The sequence below is a fragment of the Vespula pensylvanica genome, chromosome 1 (assembly GCF_014466175.1).
Source record: "Vespula pensylvanica isolate Volc-1 chromosome 1, ASM1446617v1, whole genome shotgun sequence".
Classification (NCBI taxonomy): domain Eukaryota; kingdom Metazoa; phylum Arthropoda; class Insecta; order Hymenoptera; family Vespidae; genus Vespula; species Vespula pensylvanica.
The window spans coordinates 3,870,802-3,892,319 of NC_057685.1; the positions used below are offsets into that span (position 1 = coordinate 3,870,802).

General features: G+C 32.1%; 5 protein-coding genes across 8 annotated transcripts; 3 read left to right on the forward strand and 2 right to left on the reverse strand.

Moving 5' to 3' along the window:
• The first annotated feature begins 656 nt into the window (after positions 1–656).
• On the forward strand, positions 657–6,629 carry LOC122630068 (cytochrome P450 307a1-like). The gene is made up of 3 exons (XM_043814129.1): positions 657–1,830; positions 3,350–4,141; positions 4,247–6,629. Exons 1-3 carry the CDS (start codon positions 1,428–1,430, stop codon positions 4,576–4,578), a joined length of 1,527 nt encoding a protein of 508 aa, XP_043670064.1. The 5' UTR covers positions 657–1,427; the 3' UTR covers positions 4,579–6,629.
• Positions 6,630–6,982: 353 nt separating this feature from the next.
• Positions 6,983–12,380, reverse strand: LOC122630051 (facilitated trehalose transporter Tret1-2 homolog). 4 transcript variants are annotated; one of them, XM_043814109.1, is made up of 6 exons: positions 12,007–12,380; positions 11,268–11,336; positions 10,915–10,974; positions 9,284–9,419; positions 8,820–9,139; positions 6,983–8,599 (listed from the first exon to the last, which is right to left on the reverse strand). In XM_043814109.1, exons 2-6 carry the CDS (start codon positions 11,298–11,300, stop codon positions 7,619–7,621), a joined length of 1,530 nt encoding a protein of 509 aa, XP_043670044.1. In that variant the 5' UTR covers positions 11,301–11,336; positions 12,007–12,380; the 3' UTR covers positions 6,983–7,618. The 4 variants fall into 4 exon arrangements, with proteins under 4 accessions (XP_043670044.1, XP_043670025.1, XP_043670035.1 ...); XM_043814090.1 differs by having other exon boundaries at positions 11,268–11,369; XM_043814100.1 differs by having other exon boundaries at positions 11,547–12,380.
• A 2,085-nt stretch (positions 12,381–14,465) lies between these two features.
• On the forward strand, positions 14,466–15,411 carry LOC122631092 (DNA-directed RNA polymerases I, II, and III subunit RPABC2). The gene is made up of 3 exons (XM_043816350.1): positions 14,466–14,775; positions 14,870–15,022; positions 15,109–15,411. Exons 1-3 carry the CDS (start codon positions 14,747–14,749, stop codon positions 15,317–15,319), a joined length of 393 nt encoding a protein of 130 aa, XP_043672285.1. The 5' UTR covers positions 14,466–14,746; the 3' UTR covers positions 15,320–15,411.
• A 229-nt stretch (positions 15,412–15,640) lies between these two features.
• Positions 15,641–17,516, forward strand: LOC122628061. The gene is made up of 5 exons (XM_043809885.1): positions 15,641–15,791; positions 15,872–16,026; positions 16,170–16,277; positions 16,388–16,562; positions 16,654–17,516. The coding sequence occupies exons 2-5, from the start codon at positions 16,019–16,021 to the stop codon at positions 17,158–17,160; spliced, it is 798 nt and encodes a 265-aa protein (XP_043665820.1). The 5' UTR covers positions 15,641–15,791; positions 15,872–16,018; the 3' UTR covers positions 17,161–17,516.
• Positions 17,279–21,413, reverse strand: LOC122628050 (activating signal cointegrator 1 complex subunit 2). The gene is made up of 14 exons (XM_043809879.1): positions 21,129–21,413; positions 20,932–21,009; positions 20,637–20,797; positions 20,105–20,489; positions 19,765–19,988; positions 19,510–19,692; positions 19,280–19,435; positions 19,108–19,201; positions 18,867–19,040; positions 18,664–18,786; positions 18,468–18,592; positions 18,193–18,388; positions 17,889–18,078; positions 17,279–17,666 (listed from the first exon to the last, which is right to left on the reverse strand). Exons 1-14 carry the CDS (start codon positions 21,168–21,170, stop codon positions 17,527–17,529), a joined length of 2,271 nt encoding a protein of 756 aa, XP_043665814.1. The 5' UTR covers positions 21,171–21,413; the 3' UTR covers positions 17,279–17,526.
• Positions 21,414–21,518: the final 105 nt, after the last annotated feature.

Below are 21,518 nucleotides of genomic sequence, written 5' to 3' on the forward strand. Positions count from 1 at the left end.
ACGATCCGCAGAAAGATAATAAGAATAAGAGAAGAGAAGAGAAAAGAAGAGACTTTCGAAGAAAAAGCATCCTCCTTTTCCTTCGGCCTTCCACCCCGCATCAAGATCGTCAAGGCGTCTTACAGGTGCACCGAAAACGGCTTTCTTGCCGCGCGAGATTCTCCGGAGGGTCCAACCTCCGAAGAAGGGTCCACGATGAGGAGGAAAGAGAGAACCGAAAAGAGACGCTGACTCTTCTCTCTCTCCTTCTCTTTCATTTTGTCTCTCTCGCCTGTCACCGTTTTTCCACGCGCGCGAGCAAGATTAACGTCGAGAGGCACGTTGGGAGGTGAAGGAGGGTGGCGGTGGTGACGATGGTGACGGTGATGATGGTGGTGGTGGTGGTGGTGGTGGTGGTGGTGATGGTGGTGGTGATGGTTGTGATGGTGGGGGAGATGGACTGTCGCAGCTGCGAGAGCCACCTTGCCAGAAAAGCCGATGGCACCTTAAGGAGAGAAGTCAAGGGCAAGAAGCGTCCCTTGGATGGGCCCTACGGGGCCCTCCCCACTCAAACGACTGCTCGATCTTGACTCGTTCCTCCTTCTTTTCCACCTCCTCCTCCTCCTCCTCGTCCTCCTCCTCTTTCCATTTCTCTTCGTCGTCTCCGTCTTCGTCTTTGTTTTGATCAGGAGAGGGTGCTGGAGAATCTTCTTCCCTTTACCCCCGGTAATCGGTCTTATTCATCAAATCCACGGCGTCGATCGGCGTCGCTTCGACGTTTTCTCAAAATCGGTCCTCGTTTTTAAGGATCGATCGACCCAACGTTTGATCCAACGATCGATCCAACGATCCATCGATCGATCGGGGGAGCAAACGAGTACGCGAACAGACAGGCGATCCCGTGTGCAGTGTACGAGAAAGACCGTCCACCTCCCCTGCCTCACTCGCGTCGTCTCTCACACCAATCCATATGTATGGGGTTGAGGCACAGGCGACGCAAATGTGCTGACTACATTACGCCGCTATATAAGATAGCCGGGCACTAAGATCCCCACAGACCGAGTCAGATCGGCAGACCGTTCACAGACGGACTCCGGCAGGACAACACACGGCCTTAGACGGCAACCACAACAAACGCGCCGATCCTTTCTTCGCTCTCTTTAACTACTTGCTACGATCACCGAGGACGAGAAAAGTAGCCGGTCTGCCAGAAGCTAAGATCTCCGCAACCCGAGCGAAACGTGTCCACGAGTGTACCCGCGCCACACGCGATACGCCGAGCCGGCGAACTAACGCGTTTCCTTTCCTCCTTCTTCTTCTTCTTCTTCTTCTTATTCTTACTCTTCTTAGTCTTCTTATACTTCTATTTCTTCTTATTCTTATTCTTATTCTTTTACCATTTGCATCTTCTTGTCAAGTGAAATATCGTGCGTGAGAAAATCGAAGACATGCTGTCGCTCAGCCTGACGACTTCCTTACTTATCGCTGTCACCGTGCTAGCTCTCATTCTTATCCTGATCGATCATCTTCGATCGGAAAAGGCTAGGAAACGCGAGAAAATTCTTTACTCGGAGGGATCGTTTCTACCAGAACCACCTGGTCCAAAACCTTGGCCAATTTTGGGATCCCTTCATATACTTGGACGTTACGATGTGCCTTACAAAGCCTTCGCCGATCTCGTCAAGGTCTACGACAGCCAAGTGATCAAACTTAAGATGGGATCGGTACCTTGCGTCGTCGTCAATGGACTCGAAAATATTAAAGAAGTACTCTTCACCAAGGGACCGCATTTTGACTCCAGGCCAAACTTTGTTCGGTATCATCTACTCTTCTGTGGGAACAAGGAGAATTGTGAGTTTTTTTTCTCTCTTTCTACTTACACTTTCTCTCTCTCTCTCCCTCCCTCCCTCCCTCTCTTTCTCTCTTTCGGATCAGTTTCCTCGCGAAATTATTGAAGAACAATTTTCCCACACGTGCGTAACATATCCACATTAAAAATAAAAGATAAATTCTCATCTCGTCGTAAAGAAAGTTATAAGAAAAAAAAAAGAAAGGAAGAAGATGAAAAATTCGCTTTCACGAAAACACGCGTCAATGACAGATACGTCGATCGAGCGATGACGTGATATGAGAAAGAAGGAAAAAAGAAAAAAGAGTAAAGTCGCTGATAACGCAAAACAACGTTCGTTTGTTGCAGTAATAAATTCGAGTCATAATTGCGAAAAAAACATACTTTTCCTACAAAAATAATTCGAATGGATTAATGGAAAAAAAAAAGAAGAAAGAGAAGAAATGACGAAAATCCGTGAAAATCGAATCCATCAACACCTTCCTTTTGGAACGACCAAAAACTCGTTCCTCATGCTAACGACCTTGCTACTATAGTACGCGACACGTGAGCGATCCGGTCGGGCCACGCATACGAGTTTGCGTTCTCGCGAGTTACCTATCAGCGAGGAGTAAAACTCGTGTCGAGTGTGTAAGCGTTGACGATCCTCCCCGAACGAACGCGCGACGAAACTCGTGCTAAGGTCGACCGTCGAAGCGGTACCAAGTGCAAGTACCACTGCCTGTTAGAGGTCACGCTACCACTTTCACGCGTTCCAGCCTCGTAACGAGTTCCCCGCTTGTAAACAGGATCAAGGCTGATGATGTTTCGTTCCTCGATATCCAACGGGAAGATTCTCTCTCGTCGACCTTTATTTTTTAATTTTACGAGGGTATACGAAAAGATGATTTTAAAAAGGATTATTGGAAACTCGATCAACAGGGACGAGGAAGCTTATCTGTAAGAAACCGGGTCACACTTCCTGTTCTCATCTCATTTCGTCCGATCTCGTCTCTTCTCTTTCCCTTCTCTTTCTCTTCTCTTTCTCCTTCTCTTTCTCTTTCTCTCAGTTGCAATTAGTTCGATTTCGAACGATAATACACGCTTGGCATATCGTTCGGTAAACCGATTGTAAAACCATTACTTTTGCCGAGTAGGCTCGATCGTAAGGCTTAGCTGTTATTTTAGCGTCGACCTTGCATTTCCGCGTACTCCGCGATCGATTCGCCGTTCGAAAAGGAGGACGAAAGAAAGAAAAAATAGAGAGAGGGAGGAAGGGAGAGGAACACTTGCGTGTACGCACATTTTTCCTTTCTACCGGCGAAATTTCGCAAACGGCCGATCGACGCGATTCTGGAGTAAGGTCAAGTTTAATGTCAAGTGTCGATTCCTTCTCCGATTACGCTCTCGTAAATAAAGAATCGTGAAGCTTGGGAAATATCCAAATTGAAGGAGCGAGTTTCCCTCTAAAATCTTTATTTATTTTTATATATTTTCTTTCAATTATTTATTTTCTTTTTTTTTTTATTTATTTATTTACAGCTCTTGCCTTTTGCAACTGGTCCGAGTTACAAAAGACTCGTCGAGAGATGCTGAGAGCTCACACGTTCCCGCGTTCCTTTACGATGCGTTATAACCAGTTGAACGACATAATAGGTGCCGAGTTGGAAATCATGATGGATCATCTAACTTCGTTCTCGGGAGCAAGCGTTCATGCCAAACCGCTCGTTCTTCACACCTGTGCTAGCGTCTTCGTGAAATATTTCTGTTCTAAGAGTTTCACGTTCGAGTACAAACCGTTCCGCAGGATGGTGGAAAATTTCGACAAAGTATTCTTCGAGGTTAATCAAGGTTACGCTGCTGATTTCATGCCTTTCTTAATGCCACTTCATCAACGAAATATGACTAGAATGGCTAATTGGAGTCACGAAATTCGTCATTTCGTCGACGAAGATATTATTGGAGAACGATTGGACAAATGGACGTCTCTCATACCCGAAGAAGATTACGTCGATTGTCTGATAAATCACGTAAAGACCGATACCGAACCAACAATGACTTGGGACGTGGCTATGTTTGCATTGGAAGATATAATAGGCGGTCATTCGGCTGTTGGCAATCTTCTCGTGAAAATTTTAGGATTTTTGGCGACTCGACAACACATTCAACAAATGGCACAAAGAGAGATCGATTCGGTTGGCATAGAGGAGAAATTTGTTGGCTTGGGAAACAGATGTTTGATGCCTTACACCGAAGCTATCATCTTGGAAGCTATCAGATTGATCGCCAGTCCGATCGTACCTCACGTGGCCAATCAGGAGAGTTCCATAGCAGGTAAATTTTCATTTCCAATCGTGAATGTTTTTATATTTATATTAAATGATTTTTTATATTACATCGTTTTTTGTTTTCTTTTTTTTTTTTCCTTTTTTTCTCAAGGTTATAGAATCGAAAAGGACACGTTTATTTTCTTAAACAATTACGAATTAAATATGTCCGAAGAGCTTTGGATCTCGCCGAAAGAATTCATGCCGGAAAGGTTCCTTCGTGACGGAAGACTTCACAAACCGGAACACTTTTTGCCATTCGGAGGTGGACGAAGATCGTGCATGGGTTATAAGATGGTTCAGTATATAAGCTTTGCGACGATTGCTACGTTATTGAAAAACTTTACGATATTGCCAGTAGATAAGGAAAGTTATAAAGTACCGATCGGTACTTTGGCACTGCCAGAAAAGACCTTTAATTTCCGATTTGTTGAAAGACGGTAGAAATCTAACACGAAAACGTAATATTCTATCTAGACTTTCATCAGAATCCTTTATCTTAATTAGTCCTCGATAGAAACGAGCTTTACAATCTCTCTCGTAAAGGAAGAATAAAAAATAATTCGAAAGTGAAAGACAGAGAGAGAGAGAGAGAGAGAGAGAGAGAGAGAGAGAGAGAGAGAGAGAGAGAGAGAGTTGCCAAAGAAGATTCTCCTCTGACGTAAAATATCGAAAGGAGGATCTAATGAAATTCCTTTAACAATCGAGAGAAGAATCTTCCTATCGACGAAATTTTACTAAGACTACTACAGATCCAAAAGAAAGAAAAAAAAAAGCCAACAACAAAAGAACAACAAACCGAAGAATTTTCACTTCGATCGGACCATATTATATCAACAACGAAGATATTCGATCTTCGGTATCGAGAGAGCTTTACTGACATTATTAGATCGTTAAGATAGCAAATTTGATCGAGCCATCATTGACACGATCATTACAACGATAATTTAGAAACGAGTCTCGTCAAGTTGATACGAGGATTGAAAATAATCGTGATCGCTTATTCAAAGTGTGCTTCTTTCTTTTCTTTTTTCTTTTTGTTTCCGTCTTTTTTTTCATCTTTCTGTCTCTTTTTTCTTTTTTTTTTTTTTATTACTTGTCCTTTAAAAAATATCACATTTAAACGTATCTATAGTATTATTGAAGAAAAATAATTTCATTATTAAAAGATCGAGATGCTCGAGATGGAACGATCTTACTCTTACAAGGAGACTCGTTTCGTGCTCATCAAGTTCGTGCCAAATCGCTAGCCAATCCTGACAATGAGATCCTGGCTTAGCTAATTTTGTTTAAAGAAATCGTCACGTATGTAGATACGAATTTATCCTTCGATAACATTTCGCAAGACAAAACGTCCGATAGTTTCGGTTTTGACTTTACTATCGCAAAGAACGTTTCTCTTATCCTTTCTATCAATTTCAATTAAAAGAAAGATCAATGAAGAAAGACAAATTTTAATGAAATTAGAATTGTCGATAATGCTCGACGACGAACTCGTTTATCTACTTCTTTTTAATGGATAATATTCAAAGAAATACAGATGAGTCAAAAGTTCTTGAATGTATTGATCAAAAACTTACTAATCTCTAAAGTTTTACAATTTGAAAAGAAAAAATTTGACCCGGAAAAGTTTCGAAGAAAATACAAAAAAGAAAAGTAACAGGCTCTACTCTGTATACAAACTCTTATCAAATTAATTAGTGAAGATCTACAAGTTCGTATATCTTTCGATCGTTCGACTATTATTATAAAATACATAATCGATTATTTCGCTGTCGATGATCTCGAAAAAAAAAAGAAGAAGAAGAAAGAAACAAAGGAAACAAAAAAAAACAAAGAAAACAAAGAAAAAAAAAGAAATGAGAAAAGATTAATTATCTTTCCATTTATCGCGAAATTATAAATTCAAAATCGATGAAAAGAGAACGCGTTTGTAAGTACGTAACCGTAATGTATATCACACAGTACCTCGCCATCTTTTTCATAAATCGTCGATCAAACTTCATGACGCGGGGTGCAACAAAGTCTTGACGTTCGTTTCTCCTTTTCGAAAAAGGGGCTCTCGTCGATTTTGAAATAGCACCTTGTAAGAGATAATTTATTCCTAGTTCTCGCACGCGAACGGCATATTATCGATTACGATTATTATTACTCTTTTAATTAATGTTAACGTTTCTCAATGTTATCGTTATTATCGCTTGATCTGCTATTATCATCATTATTATTAGTACTCGCGAGTATCGTCGTCACCTTTCCGCCACGCACGCACACACACACACACACACACACACACACGCGCGCACACGGCATCCTTCTACCCTCCCTTTTTTCCATCTTCCATTCTCACCCTTCACCCCCATGCCCACATCTCCCACCTCCCACAATCCTCAACGCGTTTCAACACATTAAATTGTACATTATTTTGTGTTTGTTATTTAATTATCGTGATTGTTACGACCTTTTGTTAATTTATTATTTAAGATTTTAATAATAAAATAGAGAACAAAGATATGTGACATTCCTCATTCTTTCGTTATTTCACATTACTATTATTAATGCTAGTTAGTATTAATTAATTAATATTATATTAAAACACATTCGAAGCAGGTAATTCATTGTTAGTCCTACGTCGTTTTAATATCTTTAGCCTAATGCCGGTAACGTAGTAATAAATCATTTCAAAATCTTAAGTTGAGATCCGCGAACGTGGTTCTACATTATTTTATCCATTTAAAGAGCAGTACTCGCATATAATGTGATCGTCGACTATAGACGTTTGAAAATCATACGCGTCTTTCAGAAAGTAGTCTCGTCGGCTACGAATTTTTTATAAAAAAAGACGGAAAAAAAAATATAGAAAAGCTTTATCTCGCACTCTATACAATCGTATAAATATTCTTGAAACGTAAGCAAACAATTTTATCAAAGGTTTAGATAATTACAAAAAAAGATCTTATCTTTAAAGTACATTCGTCTTCTTTATCAGAAACTTATACCGTATTTGTCGTTCCGTCTAAGGTGTGCCTATCTATATAACGTGAGTTTGTTCAAACAACTTCCTTCGTAAATATTTTCTTCTTTGATTGACGATTAATTAACTATGATATCAAATCAATTGCAAAAAATTAGCTCTACAAGTTATAAAAATGTTTCGCTAAGTTAAAAATACTTGATTTCTTATGTCTATATATATACATATATATACACATATATTTACTATCTTATCATCTAAGTAATAGATTATTATTTACTTAATATAATGTCTCAATCAATCGCATATGAATATTTTCTTTTTTGACAATTAGAAAGGTTTCTTTTATAATACTTCGACGTTGTCGTTTAAACACAAGAGGCGAATCATTAGAAAGAAAATTAAATTAAATTAAAGGCTTCCATCTAATCAGCCAGGAATATATGTATGACAGAAAACTTGGATTAGGATATGAAACATGAGACTCTCTTCATAAATTCCTCCGATTGAGATCTAAATCTTATTTGTGTTTCCATTTTTTAACGATATATTTTCAATATCGTTGGAGAGTATTACGACTGTATCATTTATTTTCGAAATATTTTCACTTTTTTTCTTTCCAAACATATCCTCGATCTCGTTCAAAGATTTCCCTTTGGTCTCTGGTAAAAATAATAGAACAAAAATTGTCCCAGCTAGGGAGACGATCGCATAAAAAAAGAAAACACCATGTTTCCCCATATATGACAACATATCCGGATAAATTTTCACCGTTATCGAACTGAATATGTAACTGATGCAAGTAGTAAGTCCAGAAAGTAGATCTTTCACTTTGCTAGGATAAATCTCACCGATCATAGCGAAAGGAATCGATAAAAATCCTAAGGTGCTTAAAAAGATATACATTAAAATGCAGATAGCTGGTATGATACCGTTATCATTTATGACATATCCTTTATCGATGATGAACAGATAAATCGAGAGTGATGCCATGAAGAAGGTCATACCACTTCCAGAAATGATCGAAGGAATTCTTCGGCCATATTTTGAAGAAAATATTGTGATCAAGAAACTACCGAGCAATCGTGTTCCTCCTATAAAAACTGCTCCTATATAAGGATCTAAAGTAACACCAGCACTTCGAACTATATCTATCGCGTAATAGATCGTCACGAATATCCCAGAAAATTGTTGGAATAAAAAGTACATCAAGATTATTATAAATGGTATAAGAGCGTTCCTCTTAAATACATGTTTCAATACGTTCTTCTTATTATTTCCTTGTTGATTCCTTGGTTTCAGTTCTAAAAGAATATCCATGGTTACTGGATCATCCTTTGATATACCACGAAATTTTTTTAATATCTCCAACGCTTCGTCCAAACGACCACGTTCTCGTAACCATATAGGAGACTCTGGTAGTACTAACAGGATTAGTGCAATCGATATAATAGGAAAGAGAGCACACATCAGAGCTATTAATCGCCAATCATCCTAAAAATATTTGATTGCTAAATATCTGTATTTATATAATTATATATATGTATATTAGGTTTAACAAGAAAAAGATATATAAAATTAATAGAAAACTTTTTAATATACCTAATGTATATTATATATATATATATATAAATAAATAAATAAATAAATAAATGTAGTTAGATTTTAGTTTAAATATATCGATTAATTAGATTTTCCTACTTTTTACAAATACCTTTAATATATAGCCAAAAACATAAACGATCAAAATGCCCAAAGCAATGAAGATTCCAGTCCAAGTTATCATAACACCTCGCCATTTGACGTTAGCAATTTCACCAGAATAAACAGTCGTTGAAACAGAAGCTAGGCCTGTACTGATCCCAGAGATTACTCTACCTATCAATATCTGTTCGTAGGTGTTAGACATATAGATTATTATCCAACCGATGAAAGAGACTATCGAAACGATAAATAAAGTTAACTTTCTGCCGTGTCTCATAAAAAAACTCGATAGAACGCAACCGACCGGTATACCCAAAGCAGATGCGGTAGCTGTAAAATAAATAAAAAAGAAAAAAAGACTAAAAAAGAAAGTAAAACGCAAAAATGATCTTAAGTTTCTCTTTAAAGACACTTAAGAAGTATTCGTCCGTAAGCTTCTTCTTTTAAAATTAAACGTCAAATGTGAGAACTAACCGATCCAGTTCGCTTGATTAAAATCGATCTTCACGTCACTGGACGAAGACATCAGTGGCCCAAGTACTACTGCACTGTAACCAAATCCCATAGCTGGTCCAAGTACAGCAATATTTGCACTAAAACTCATTAATATCTGGAAAAGAAGAAAAAAAAAGAAATGATAATAATTAATATTGTTTGCATCAAGAATCATTATCGTCCGAAAAAAAAAGAATTATAGTCATTTATAAAAAAAAAATTATGACGATTTACATAACTACATAGACGTAACTCACGTATCGAATTATCAATAAGCAAAGCTAAATATTAACGCGATTAGAATAACTAATTATAACATTTTTCTATGTTTTCCAGCTTATATTTATAACGAAGAAATTCTCTAAGAGAGAGAGAGAGAGAGAGAGAAAAAATAATACAAAATTAATGAACGTAATTAAATTATTTTTAACACACTGAATACTGCGTTTTTAAAATTTCTTTTTTATAACTTTTAAAAGATTAAAAATATACTTAAAAAGTATGATCTGAATTTTTATGTAAATTTTATTAACAAAACATTATGGAATATATATATACTTATTAGAGAAGATTAGAAATACATCGATTTATACAAAATCAAAGTATTTAATCACAATTAACTACTAAAGTAAACTCGAATAAAAAAAAAAAGCAGATGTCATTTTCTCAATTATAAATTCTCTGGATCTTAACAAATCGCATTAAATGTTTTAACTCTTGTTAAGAATTAATATGAATAAATCCGACTAATAGACATCGATAATTACGTTATTCCTTGAAATTTCAATGAAGGATTTACATATTGAAAGTTACTATAAACACGGGGTTCGATGGTAAGAGTTATATAAATGAAACTACATACTTACTGTGCTATGTCTCGTAACAAAAGTGAACGTATCTCGTATGTTTTGCAATTATTAGTCATAACTCTAACCGAAATTATAGAAATAAGATAACATAGAATATGATTAATCAAACTTGTAGATATAAATATTCTGACAAGAAAAAATAAAAGAAGAGAAAAAATAAATAAAAAAAATAAATAAATAACATCAAATTTGTACGTTTAATAAAAATTCGAAAAATTTTCTCTTTCTTTAGTTTTCGCAATTTTACAAGAGAAGAAAAAAGAAATTGCGAAAGATAAAAAAAATTATGAATGTAGTCGTTGTATTTTATGAGGAAAAAAAAATACACAGAATAATCGTTTTACAACTCGATTTATAAAATAATTTATGGATCGTACAAAAAAATAATGTTAATTATATTCTTATCTTTAACGATAAAATTAAATATAGAGAAACTGTATTTTAGGAAAGATAAAAATGTTAATAGAAGTTATAGAGAATGTTTATATACGTGATCACAAATTCGATATATATATATATATATATATATATATATATATATATATATATATATATGTATATATTATCTTATTGTAAACAAAAATTCGATCAAATACTTGTGCGATTAAAAGTCGATTTATGTTTATGGAGTTTATGGAGTTTATGCAGTTTTTTATTATGAAGGAGAATTAATTGGAGAGATTGGATGCATTGTTTTTATTAAATTTGGTCGATACCTGTTTTTATTAAATTTTATCTTACCTGATAAATCACACCTCTTCTTTCGCATTTCTTCATTTCTTCATCGTTTCTCCATTCCATCTGAACAAATATTAAAAAAAAATATAAACAAAAGAACTTATTATCCAACCTATTTCTCATTCCTTCATTAGCAGTAGTTATAGTTTTCGATCAGAAAGATATATATTTACTGCGACATGTAAAATATATGAAAACGTGACTTCGCTGATTATTAAAAAATATTTATGATAATAAATGACACGCACAAAAAAAAAACAAAGAAGAAAAAAGAACGATAGACAAATTGTCTTTATACAAATATATTACGCACGGCCATATTATTCCAATTAATAAGATAACTATCTAAAAAATACCTTAATATCCATCGATAAACCATTTCCGTTCATGATATGTCAAATATCCTCTTCGTTTTCCGTTGAAAACTTTAATTGTAAGATTTGTAAGATTTTCAATAGCTATATCGATAAAATGAGATGAACGATCACGTTTTACACGTGTGTATCATAAAATAGAATAAGAGATAGATAGAGAACATAAGATAGAAAGAGAGAAAGAGAGAGAGAACGATTAGATTTTATTTAATCTCACTGATTTATCATCTCTAGTCACATGCAATTTTAATTGTATCTTACCAAAAAAAATTGTCTCTACTTTATCGTTATCTTCTGCAATCGAATGAAACAATTTACTGGAATTTACTGACAAAAAAATATATAATATTAATTTCTTCTTTTTTTTCTTCTCATCGATCGACCGATATAGATATCTTTATTTTTATAGTTGGCATTTGCGTCACGATCATTAAAAATTTGAAAATTCAATGAAGATTACAACGAATCCATAAAAACGAATATGTATATGTCAATAATAGAGAGTTTCGTTGGTCGAAAAAAGGAAAAATTATTTTTTGAATTAAAAAAAAAAATACATCAAAATTATTTCTAATTTTAGTACATATTCAAACTCGAACTTTGATAATCACGTATTAATACTATCTGACACTTCTCATTTAATATCGATATCTGTCATCGTAGTAATAAAAATTTCTCTCTTTTTTCTTCTTTTTCTTCTTCTTCTTCTTCTTCTTCTTACGTCTGGAAAATGATTTCTTCTCGTTCAAGAATCACTTTGTCACAGTAAATCGATGAAATAGAAATTTTTTTCTTTAGAATTACGAACGAATGGAAAAAATGAATTTTTCTCTTTCTTCTTCTTCTTCCTCTTCTTCTTCTTCTTCGTCTTGTTCTTCTTCTGCTTCTTGTTTTTAGTTTATCCCTTTTTCTCTTTATTCGAACAAAACTTAAAAAACTAAAAAACAAAATTTAAGAAAAATAAATTTCGAATACAAATATTTTTGGTCGATGAACGTTACTCAAAGACTCGTTATCGACTGAAAGCTCTATTGGTTTTATCAACTACACCAGCTTCTTTATTAAAACCAATCTCCGTCATCAGAGCGCGCAAACATTGTATGAATCTCGTTACGAAGAGAGAGAAATAACAAGAAAACAAAATAAAGAGAAAGAGAGAAGAAGTAAACGAGTAAATCCCTTCCACGAGAAGGAACGATATCAAGAAACAGAGAAAGAGGGAGAGAGAGAAAGAAAGAGAGAGAGAGATAAGTAGATAATTATTATTTCTCCACTTCTTTGAATAAATTAATACTCTTATATAAGTAATCTAATCGGTTGAGAGAGAGAGAGAGAGAGAGAGAGAGAGACTTATACTACTAGAGCATACGTAATCTAGATAAAAAAATAGTTTCGCTTGTTATTATGAAAACATAATCTTTAATTGAAGAAAATAATAGAAAATGGATGAATGAGCCATCTTATCTCATTTCTAATAGATACTCTATATATATTATATATATATATATATGTTATAGACTAAATGATCAGTTCTTTGTATAATGTCTAGTCATTATGAATAATAAAAACCAAAATCGGATCTGTAATAAATCTCATGTTGCTTAACATAATTTATCACATTAATGTTTCGATTTATTATCATCTGTTTGGGCAAAGTGATAATAGCGATATCTTTTCGACGGTATTAAAAATGGCAGGTATTGGGGGTGAAGAGAAGAAAAAAAAATAATTTTCGTATAAAATTACAACATGGGTGCGCATTACGTTTAGTATCAAATTTGAAATTCATGCGACGAGTTTAATTTTGTATAATATTTCAATTTCTTTTTCATTTTTATTTATTTTATTTTTATTTTCCCTTGTTTTTTACATCTATACAGAACTTTCTAATATGTATATATTTTCTTAAACTTATTCTTAAAAACTTCACTTTAAATTTATGTATATAGTATTATTATGTATTTGCATAACAATAGAATGATATTCTTCTACGATTCTATTAAACTCATCGCTAATATAACTAAGATCATAGCCAAATAAATTTATTTTTAAACGTATACTAACTATTAAAATTAACTACAGGCTTGGAAATACTTTTTACATTTTCGTTTAGTTTATTTTTTTAAGTCGTGTGTTTTTCTTTTTGTTTTTTAATCAAATTACACAAAAATCAGACTGCACGATCGTTTTAGTCATTATTCATAATGATCAGACATAAATATCGTTTACCCTATAAACATACACACTTGCACACACATGTAGATTTACCTTTCGTAAAGATATCTAATATCAGAATAAAATTTTGCAACCTTGATTTTGAATCATCGCTCGATATATCATCAGTATCTTTCTAAATATCGTAAACAACATTCGTTAGTTAGTAACACGTGAATGTGACCTTAGAAAGTCTTAGATGGATTACAACTGTGTTATTACTAATTATAAGTTAGAAAATTGCATCACACTTGTCTAAGAAGATCAAAATATTAATTCGTTAAACAAAGATACTTTATGAAATTTCAATATTCTTGAGTCAATAATTATAATATATATATATATTATAATTAATATATATATAGTAATATATATACATATATATTACAATATGTATATATGTCGTTCTATATTTTTGATTTTATATTGTAATGGAGTATGTAAAAAATTGATAGTATTAAGATCATATAATAATGATATGAAATATCAAAAATAATTTACCGATTGATACATCAAACACTGACCTTTCTTTACAACTCTATTATATCCTTTACCTTGAAACGGAACATGCTTGAAAAAAATAAACTTCCACGAATGACATAATCGCTGATGTCATCTCGCATCAATCATCTTTTCCAACCCTTTGATCATGTAAAATAATACTTTTTTATTCGAAGAATTTCTTGATGGCAAAAGAAAGTGAATAATTAAGAAGAAATATTTTTCACGAGTAAAAGTCGATGTAATTTTCGATAGTTATATTTTTCATTCGTCAATAAACAATTTCAATGCAATCTATTTTATCGACATTTTTTTTACTGATGCAATATATGCGACCTCTTTCGGATATAAATCATACTCTAACCTATTATCATCTTTGAACAATTTAATCAATGATTTTGAGTATGCGATTTAAGCGCCTCTACATTGAAATGAAAACGAGAGAGAAACATAACCAAGAACATGGAGTTCGAGGAAAAGAAAGAGAAGAATTGAAGGATAGTCGGAGAAAGTAGTAGCTAGCCGTGTGATTAGTTAGACTCGAGACGCGACGGCCTATCAAAAGACACGATTCGTGTCACGTGACACAGATGTAGAATAACAATGGGGATAATACGTATATACATAATGTACTACCTCGTGTGAGAATTCATTTACAAACTTGCTTGGGTCGATCGAGTGTTGTTTCAGTAAAAATTTATTTTATTAAATTCTTTATATAAACGTATTTTGTATAGACAATAATAATGGCTGACGATGATTTCGACGGAGACGAGTAAGAAAAAGAAATATTTTATTTTATATTCCTTTAATTATACTAAGAAAAAATTTTTGATCCATAATATAACCTCCTAATTTTACTTATATAGAGTCGCTGATGATTTTGATGATGTTGATGATGACGATAATATCGAATTAGAACCACAAGAGGAAGATGGTGAAAACATTGAATTATTAGCCGCTGGAGAAGCTTCTGGGGGCGTTCAAAGATCTAAAAGAATCACTACGAGATACATGACAAAGTAAGATCTCGTTTGCTTTGATCTAAAACAAAAACATGATGAAAACTTCAAAAATGAATATTTTGTAATAATAAATTTTTTTATAGATATGAAAGGGCACGGGTGTTAGGGACAAGAGCGTTACAGATAGCTATGTGCGCTCCTGTGATGGTTGAATTAGAAGGTGAGACGGATCCTTTACAAATTGCAATGAAAGAATTAAAGCAAAGGAAAATTCCTATTGTAATTCGACGGTATTTACCAGATAACAGTTATGAAGATTGGGGCATCGATGAATTGATTATAATAGATCACTAAACTATAAGATAATAAAAAAATATTTTTTTCTTAAATGTAATAAGTATACGCAAACTTGTTAAGTATATAAATATGTAGGATTATTACCTTAATAAGTTTTTATGTCAATATTATAATTTATTAACCTATCATTGTTTTCTTAATCCATTGTACATATAATGTATTATATAAAATTGTTTCTAGAATTACATAAATAGACTGATAAAATGAATAATGTGTAATAAAAAAAAATATCATAAATAAAAATTTATTTTATAAATTCGAAGAATTCATGAATACGAATAAGAAGAAATTTAATAAAAGTCATCATGAATTCGTATGCGCAGGCGCTACTGTTCTCATCATTGAATTTCTTACGTGAGCATATAGGTTAGAATACTACGTAAGATTTGTACGAAGGCCACAAAAAAAGAAATTATCGATTGCAACGTCCATCTCAAATTCCAGAAAAGAATGTCAATCGTTAATGAGTGTAATGTTAATTGCGAACTTGTGCATGAAAAATGTGAAAATATGAAAGAAAAAATTATCTTAAATCTTATCGGTTTTCAGTTCCGATAACGAGAACGATAAACATCTCTAAATGTTTCTGGTTATCGACGCATTTAACATCGAAATTCCATTGTCGCGTCATTTTCGTGTAAACGAGGCCTCGTAAAACGAATTTAATATGATAACCTCATTTTTTGGAGACTTAACATGACGTGGTAAGTGACATTGCAATTATTACATTAGTAATAATCATAATAATAATAATATTAACAATATTAATAATAATTAATACAATTACTTAATACGAAAGTAAAATATATATATGATAATTTATTTAATAATGTTATTTCAATATTAGGAACCCGCTAAAAAAGAATCATTTGACGTTGAGACCCAGTCCAGCACAACCTCTACTTTCACATGCTGAAGATAGAGAACTGGATGTTGCGGTACAAAGACTGATCTAGTATGCATTAAACTCATTTTCTCTCTTTCTTAAAAGAATATATAAATCTTGCTAATATAAATTCTCATCTATCATTTATTTATATGAATTTTGTAATGTTATTGTAATAGCGTTGAAGATACAATCAGAAAGTTAACAAAAGAAATGAAAAAGTATCTTCAAGCTGTAGTTAATTTGGATAGAGCCGATCAACGTTTAAGTATGAATTTAACTACCTGTGGTCTGGCTCATATTAGTGATGAGTTCAGGAGAATCGTAGAAGAATATCATTCTATTACTACACAAGTACGTAATATTAATATATATATATATATATATAAATTCAAAGTAAAATTATTGAAACATATATTTTTTTTTTTTCTTACATTTGTAACAGGTTGGTAAAACCGTACAAGAAATGGCAGCTTTATGTCATAAAACTTTCATAGATCCTTTGAAAAAATTACGAGACGAATTTGCATTGATTGCTGCAGCAATAGCAAAGAGAGAGGAATTAGTAACTGCTTGGAAATATTCATACAATCGCGTGAAAAAATTACAAGAAAAAAAAGATAGAACTGCCAGTCATATCGCAAAATTAGAGAGAGAACATAGAGTAGAAGAAGCTGCTGCTAAGGAATTAAAAACATTACATGCTCAACTACTTATAGATTTACCCATGTTTCTTGATAAAAGATTGGAATATATAAAACCGAGTGTACACGCTTTAATCATGATACAATTAGATTATTACGGTAACACAACAGGACTCTTTACGCAATTGATGCCCGTACACAATCCTTCTGAATCTCCCAGTACTGCAATACCAGAAGAGGAATATCAACAGTCGATTAATAGTCAAATTAATAGAATAAGAGGATTAACGATCGTCAAAGATCATTAATATGGAGGATTTTCTTTTTTCTTTTTTAAAAAAAGAATTAAATTTTTAATGATTCCACCGTGTAAAGATATAAATGTTAGCAGTATAAAAGACTAGGATATAATAATCATGCAAAATGTATTTTTAACAATTCCATTATCTTTATCCATAAAATTATTCTTAAGGCTTTGGGGATGCCATATAGGCATTTTGTAAACTATATTACAACCGAATAAATCTCTTGCTAAGTTTAACATACATAAGTTGCACGGAATTATATCTTAAAAAGTAAATCATTTTAAATTGTACGAAAGTTGCGCTAAACGTTTGGCAGTATTTACATTATGGAAATATGTATTTTCGGCAAGAAATATTCCGGAAAATATTTCAAGATGGTATCATTCCATGTCTTTGTTTCCAATTAGCACCTGCGCGACGATTATGATTAGCCCGTGTAGCTTTATGCGTATTTTTCTTATCTCTGTTAACAGTAACATCTTTATCTTGCCCTTGGCCTTTGGGTTTTCCTAGAATATAAATATATACATATACATATATATATATATATACACGTGTTCATAATATATTATTGTAATTTGTTTTTAAATACTCTTACAAAGAGTGACTACTCTTTGATAAATAAATACTTTGATTTGTGTATAATAAAAAGGACAAAATATAAATCTAGATCGGTTTTGTATGTTATGCAATTAAATAAATTAGATATAGAAAATATTTCTAATACATACCAACAACATCGTTCGAAGATTTCTTGCCGCGTGCTGCTTGTCTTCGTTGTTCAGCTTTGGCACGCAAATCTGCCGGATTTTGTACAAAATTATCTTTCCCGTTTACTTCGTTAGACGCAGTCTCGTTATCACTATCAGATTCATTCTCGTCCTCAGATTCTGTAATATTTTTCTCTTTCGCTAACAGCACCTATCATCATTATTATATCATTGTTAGAAAAGTTACAAATCTGTATCTTTAATAAATGTAATATTCAAAGTATAGTAAGATTACTAAACCAATTCAAATAATATATGAACTAACTCGAGGAGTAGTAAAAGCTCTGGAATCTGGAACATCATCTTGCGTTGTACCCCGTACATCATGACTATCATATGTATCATCATACTCATCATCATAATCATCCATAACCAAGCTATATTTACTATATATATTAGCAACTTTTTTAACTTCCGATTTATCGTTTAATAGCTCATTTATGTTCTTGTATTTATCTTTCCTATATATGAAAAATACAAAAAATGTAGTTCCAGATGGAATATCAAAAACGAACGATTTTTATCTTTTACTATAATTACCTTTTGCCCTTATGAACCCTAGACATATCAATATCATCTCTAGTCATAATGTCAAATTCATCGTTATCAAATACGTTAAGTCTTTCGATACCAATATCGTGATCCACAACGGCCGTAGGTGTTTCCTATAATATACATTATCGAAATAAATATGTCTGTTTAAAGAAAATTTATTATTGAAATGTTTTATAAATACCTCCGGATTTGGTGGTATATATGGTAACGAAAAATCTAATTCACTCAGATGTGAAGGTAAAGTGTATTCTAAAACAGCATTTATCACATCTGCAGTATTGTAGTCATAGTGTTTCAAACACATCTAAAATTTTTTAAATAATATTGATCGTATCGTTTTTTGAAGAGTAGAAAATATTAATTGATCACTGAATCAAATACAACCTGAATAAAACCTTCTCCTAAATGACTTAAAATATCTTTTACTTCACTAATGAGAGAAGCTATTTCAATGGATGATCTTCGAACGGGTTTTTGTATTACATTTTCCACAGGAACATTCTTGGATGTTGATGGTTGTTGATTAGTTCCTACATTACTAGGCCCTGCTACAGCATCCTAAAATTGTATCCTTTAATATATGTCATAAAAATTTGAAAAACATTTATTTGTTCTATCTACTTACTTTTTTATTATTGGAAGAGACAATGACAGAAATTTGAGAATCTCCTATAGCAGCATAAACTGCTTGCAATATATAATTACGTTTTATGGTATCTCTAATAAACAATTAAGTACTATATATTAATAAAATAAAATTATTAGAAACTATTTCGTTAATATTATATTAAGGATACAGTTCAGGACATATTTTTGATAATTCTTCCAAGTCAGAACCTACTGGATAAAACTGATGATAATCCGTGATAAATTCTTTTTCTGATATAGCGTTACTTAGCAAGTTTAAATAATCATCGACTCGTTCTTTTATTTCTTCCTCCGAAAGTGTATCACTGTTTATAACAAGCGAGTTAATATATAGAATTGTGAAATGCGATGAAATTAGCAATTTACGGTAGAATCTTACAGTTTTTGATGTATATTCTCCACAGGCTCATGCACTATAGTTCGATAAAGATGTAGTAACTCTATTCTAGTCACATCTAAACGATGCCTTAGTTCTATAAATTTTCCTAAATGTTCGTTGTATGCTAATTCATTTAGTTTTTTATACATTTCAGGTATTGTATTTTCATATATAGAAACTATCCTAGTATGATGAAAAAAGAAATTAAGTAATCAAGTTCATTTAAATAGATTATAAAATAAGATATAAACTTACTTATTCATAAAATTTTCATTACGATATTTTTTTACTGCTGGAGGGTAATTTTTTAAAAATGTAGTAATCGTAGAAGATATATCTAGAACATATAGTATCATATCCTCCAATGAGAACAATGTAATTTTAGTAATTTCAATCGGCACAATCAAAAGTGGTGGTACTGCTTCATCTGACGAACAGGTAGGTCGATCCTGGAATCCTCTTTCTACATTATAAAGAGCCTAAATAAAAAAAAAATATATTTTTATAAATATCCTATTCTCATAAATATTATAATATCGATGTAATATAATAGAGTGTAAAATGAAGATGATAAAAAAATTAAATATTAATTTACCTTAACAAGGTAAGGAACAGACTTTTCAACATCATCATTATATAATGGTTGAATTGTAAATAGACTATCTAAAATTCTTGCTATTGTTTTTCCATTTTCGCGACCATATAATTGACACAAATCGTAAATGATAGGTACGGTAAATATAAAATTATCATACAATAACTTTCCAAGAAATGGAACTGTCATATATTCAGTAGAACTTTCCTTGTTTGTAACAAGACGTGCAAAAATCAAAAGTACATGATGACGAAGTGTTTCTATAATATTTTGCATTTCCAAGTCATTAGGAAAACTTTCTAAAGCATAAAATGGTGGGGCATCTTGTAAAAAGGATACCAATGCATCCAATATTGAAGTATTGAATACGATGTTTGACCAAAACCTGAATAAATAACAGTAGAATTCAAAAGCCGATATATATATATATATATATATATATATATATATATATTTGATTATTTGTTTTAATTCTAAATGATTTAGATTGAAATGAAACTATTCTAATATAATATGATGTATATATAGATACCTATAAAATGGAAGAGTCAAGACCCATTTTAAATCATCGATCATATAACCCATAATTTCTATCCAGTGTTCCTTAGCGCCCATAATTTCAGTTCCATTATTATCATACATATTTGGAACTTCATAATGCAAAAAATACCGCTCTTCTACCCATTTTTCATCCTTAAATATATTTTGTTTGCAATAATATTAAGTAAATTATACAAGAAACAAATATTATTGAAAATCATAAAAACAATTGAAATAAGTATTATAGATCTTCCAAATAATTTAATATTATGAAATAATAATCTTACTAAAGCAGGAACATAATCTGGAATTCCACCTGTCTTAATTGTTAATATCAAGTCTTCCAAAGGAACACAATCAGGATTCTGTAAAATATATAAGAAATATTCGATATTTTTTTCAACAATATTGAAATTCTAACCTCTTAAAATTTTAAATAATCGCATAAATAGATTACAGTATACGATTAAAGAAAATATAATACCTTAAAAGGCTCCATGCCGTTTTGTAATACATTTTCCGTCATAAATATTGTTATTGATTACGAAATTACAATAGCAAAACAAAATCAAGCAACTGCACCTTGTGTCACGAAATTATTCTTGCTATATTTCTTTCAACTATATTCAATCCTGTATTCTCTTCCACTTCCACCAATCAAGGAATAAGATCTCTACGATAAGCCAATCATAAATTTTTTATAAGGATCTGTTCCTTATTAAAGGCAAATGATCAAAGTTTAACGTTTGTAATCTGATTAAAAATTCCTTTTCTAACTCGCTTGTTACAGATAAACAAAAAATTATTTAATTTCATACTATGTATTATATTGTTTTTGCAATGTAAAATAATTATTTAATTTTTCTATTCATAT

Bases quoted from the DNA above. Each gene is read 5' to 3' on its own strand.
- LOC122630068 (XM_043814129.1), top strand. From the start codon at position 1,428: ATGCTGTCGCTCAGCCTGACGACTTCCTTACTTATCGCTGTCACCGTG. The intron at 1,831-3,349 runs GTGAGTTTTTTT...ATTTATTTACAG, and splicing joins CTGTGGGAACAAGGAGAATT to CTCTTGCCTTTTGCAACTGG. The intron at 4,142-4,246 runs GTAAATTTTCAT...TTTTTTCTCAAG, and splicing joins TCAGGAGAGTTCCATAGCAG to GTTATAGAATCGAAAAGGAC.
- LOC122630051 (XM_043814109.1), bottom strand. From the start codon at position 11,300: ATGAACGGAAATGGTTTATCGATGGATATTAAG. The intron at 10,975-11,267 runs GTATTTTTTAGA...ATATTTGTTCAG, and splicing joins GTTTATCGATGGATATTAAG to ATGGAATGGAGAAACGATGA. The intron at 9,140-9,283 runs GTTAGTTCTCAC...TTTATTTTACAG, and splicing joins TAATCAAGCGAACTGGATCG to CTACCGCATCTGCTTTGGGT.
- LOC122631092 (XM_043816350.1), top strand. From the start codon at position 14,747: ATGGCTGACGATGATTTCGACGGAGACGA. The intron at 14,776-14,869 runs GTAAGAAAAAGA...TTACTTATATAG, and splicing joins GATGATTTCGACGGAGACGA to AGTCGCTGATGATTTTGATG. The intron at 15,023-15,108 runs GTAAGATCTCGT...ATTTTTTTATAG, and splicing joins ACTACGAGATACATGACAAA to ATATGAAAGGGCACGGGTGT.
- LOC122628061 (XM_043809885.1), top strand. The intron at 16,278-16,387 runs GTATGCATTAAA...TTATTGTAATAG, and splicing joins GCGGTACAAAGACTGATCTA to CGTTGAAGATACAATCAGAA. The intron at 16,563-16,653 runs GTACGTAATATT...CATTTGTAACAG, and splicing joins ATCATTCTATTACTACACAA to GTTGGTAAAACCGTACAAGA.
- LOC122628050 (XM_043809879.1), bottom strand. From the start codon at position 21,170: ATGACGGAAAATGTATTACAAAACGGCATGGAGCCTTTTAAG. The intron at 20,798-20,931 runs GTAAGATTATTA...AATATATTTAAG, and splicing joins CAGATTATGTTCCTGCTTTA to GATGAAAAATGGGTAGAAGA. The intron at 19,693-19,764 runs GTAAGTTTATAT...TCATCATACTAG, and splicing joins AATGAAAATTTTATGAATAA to GATAGTTTCTATATATGAAA.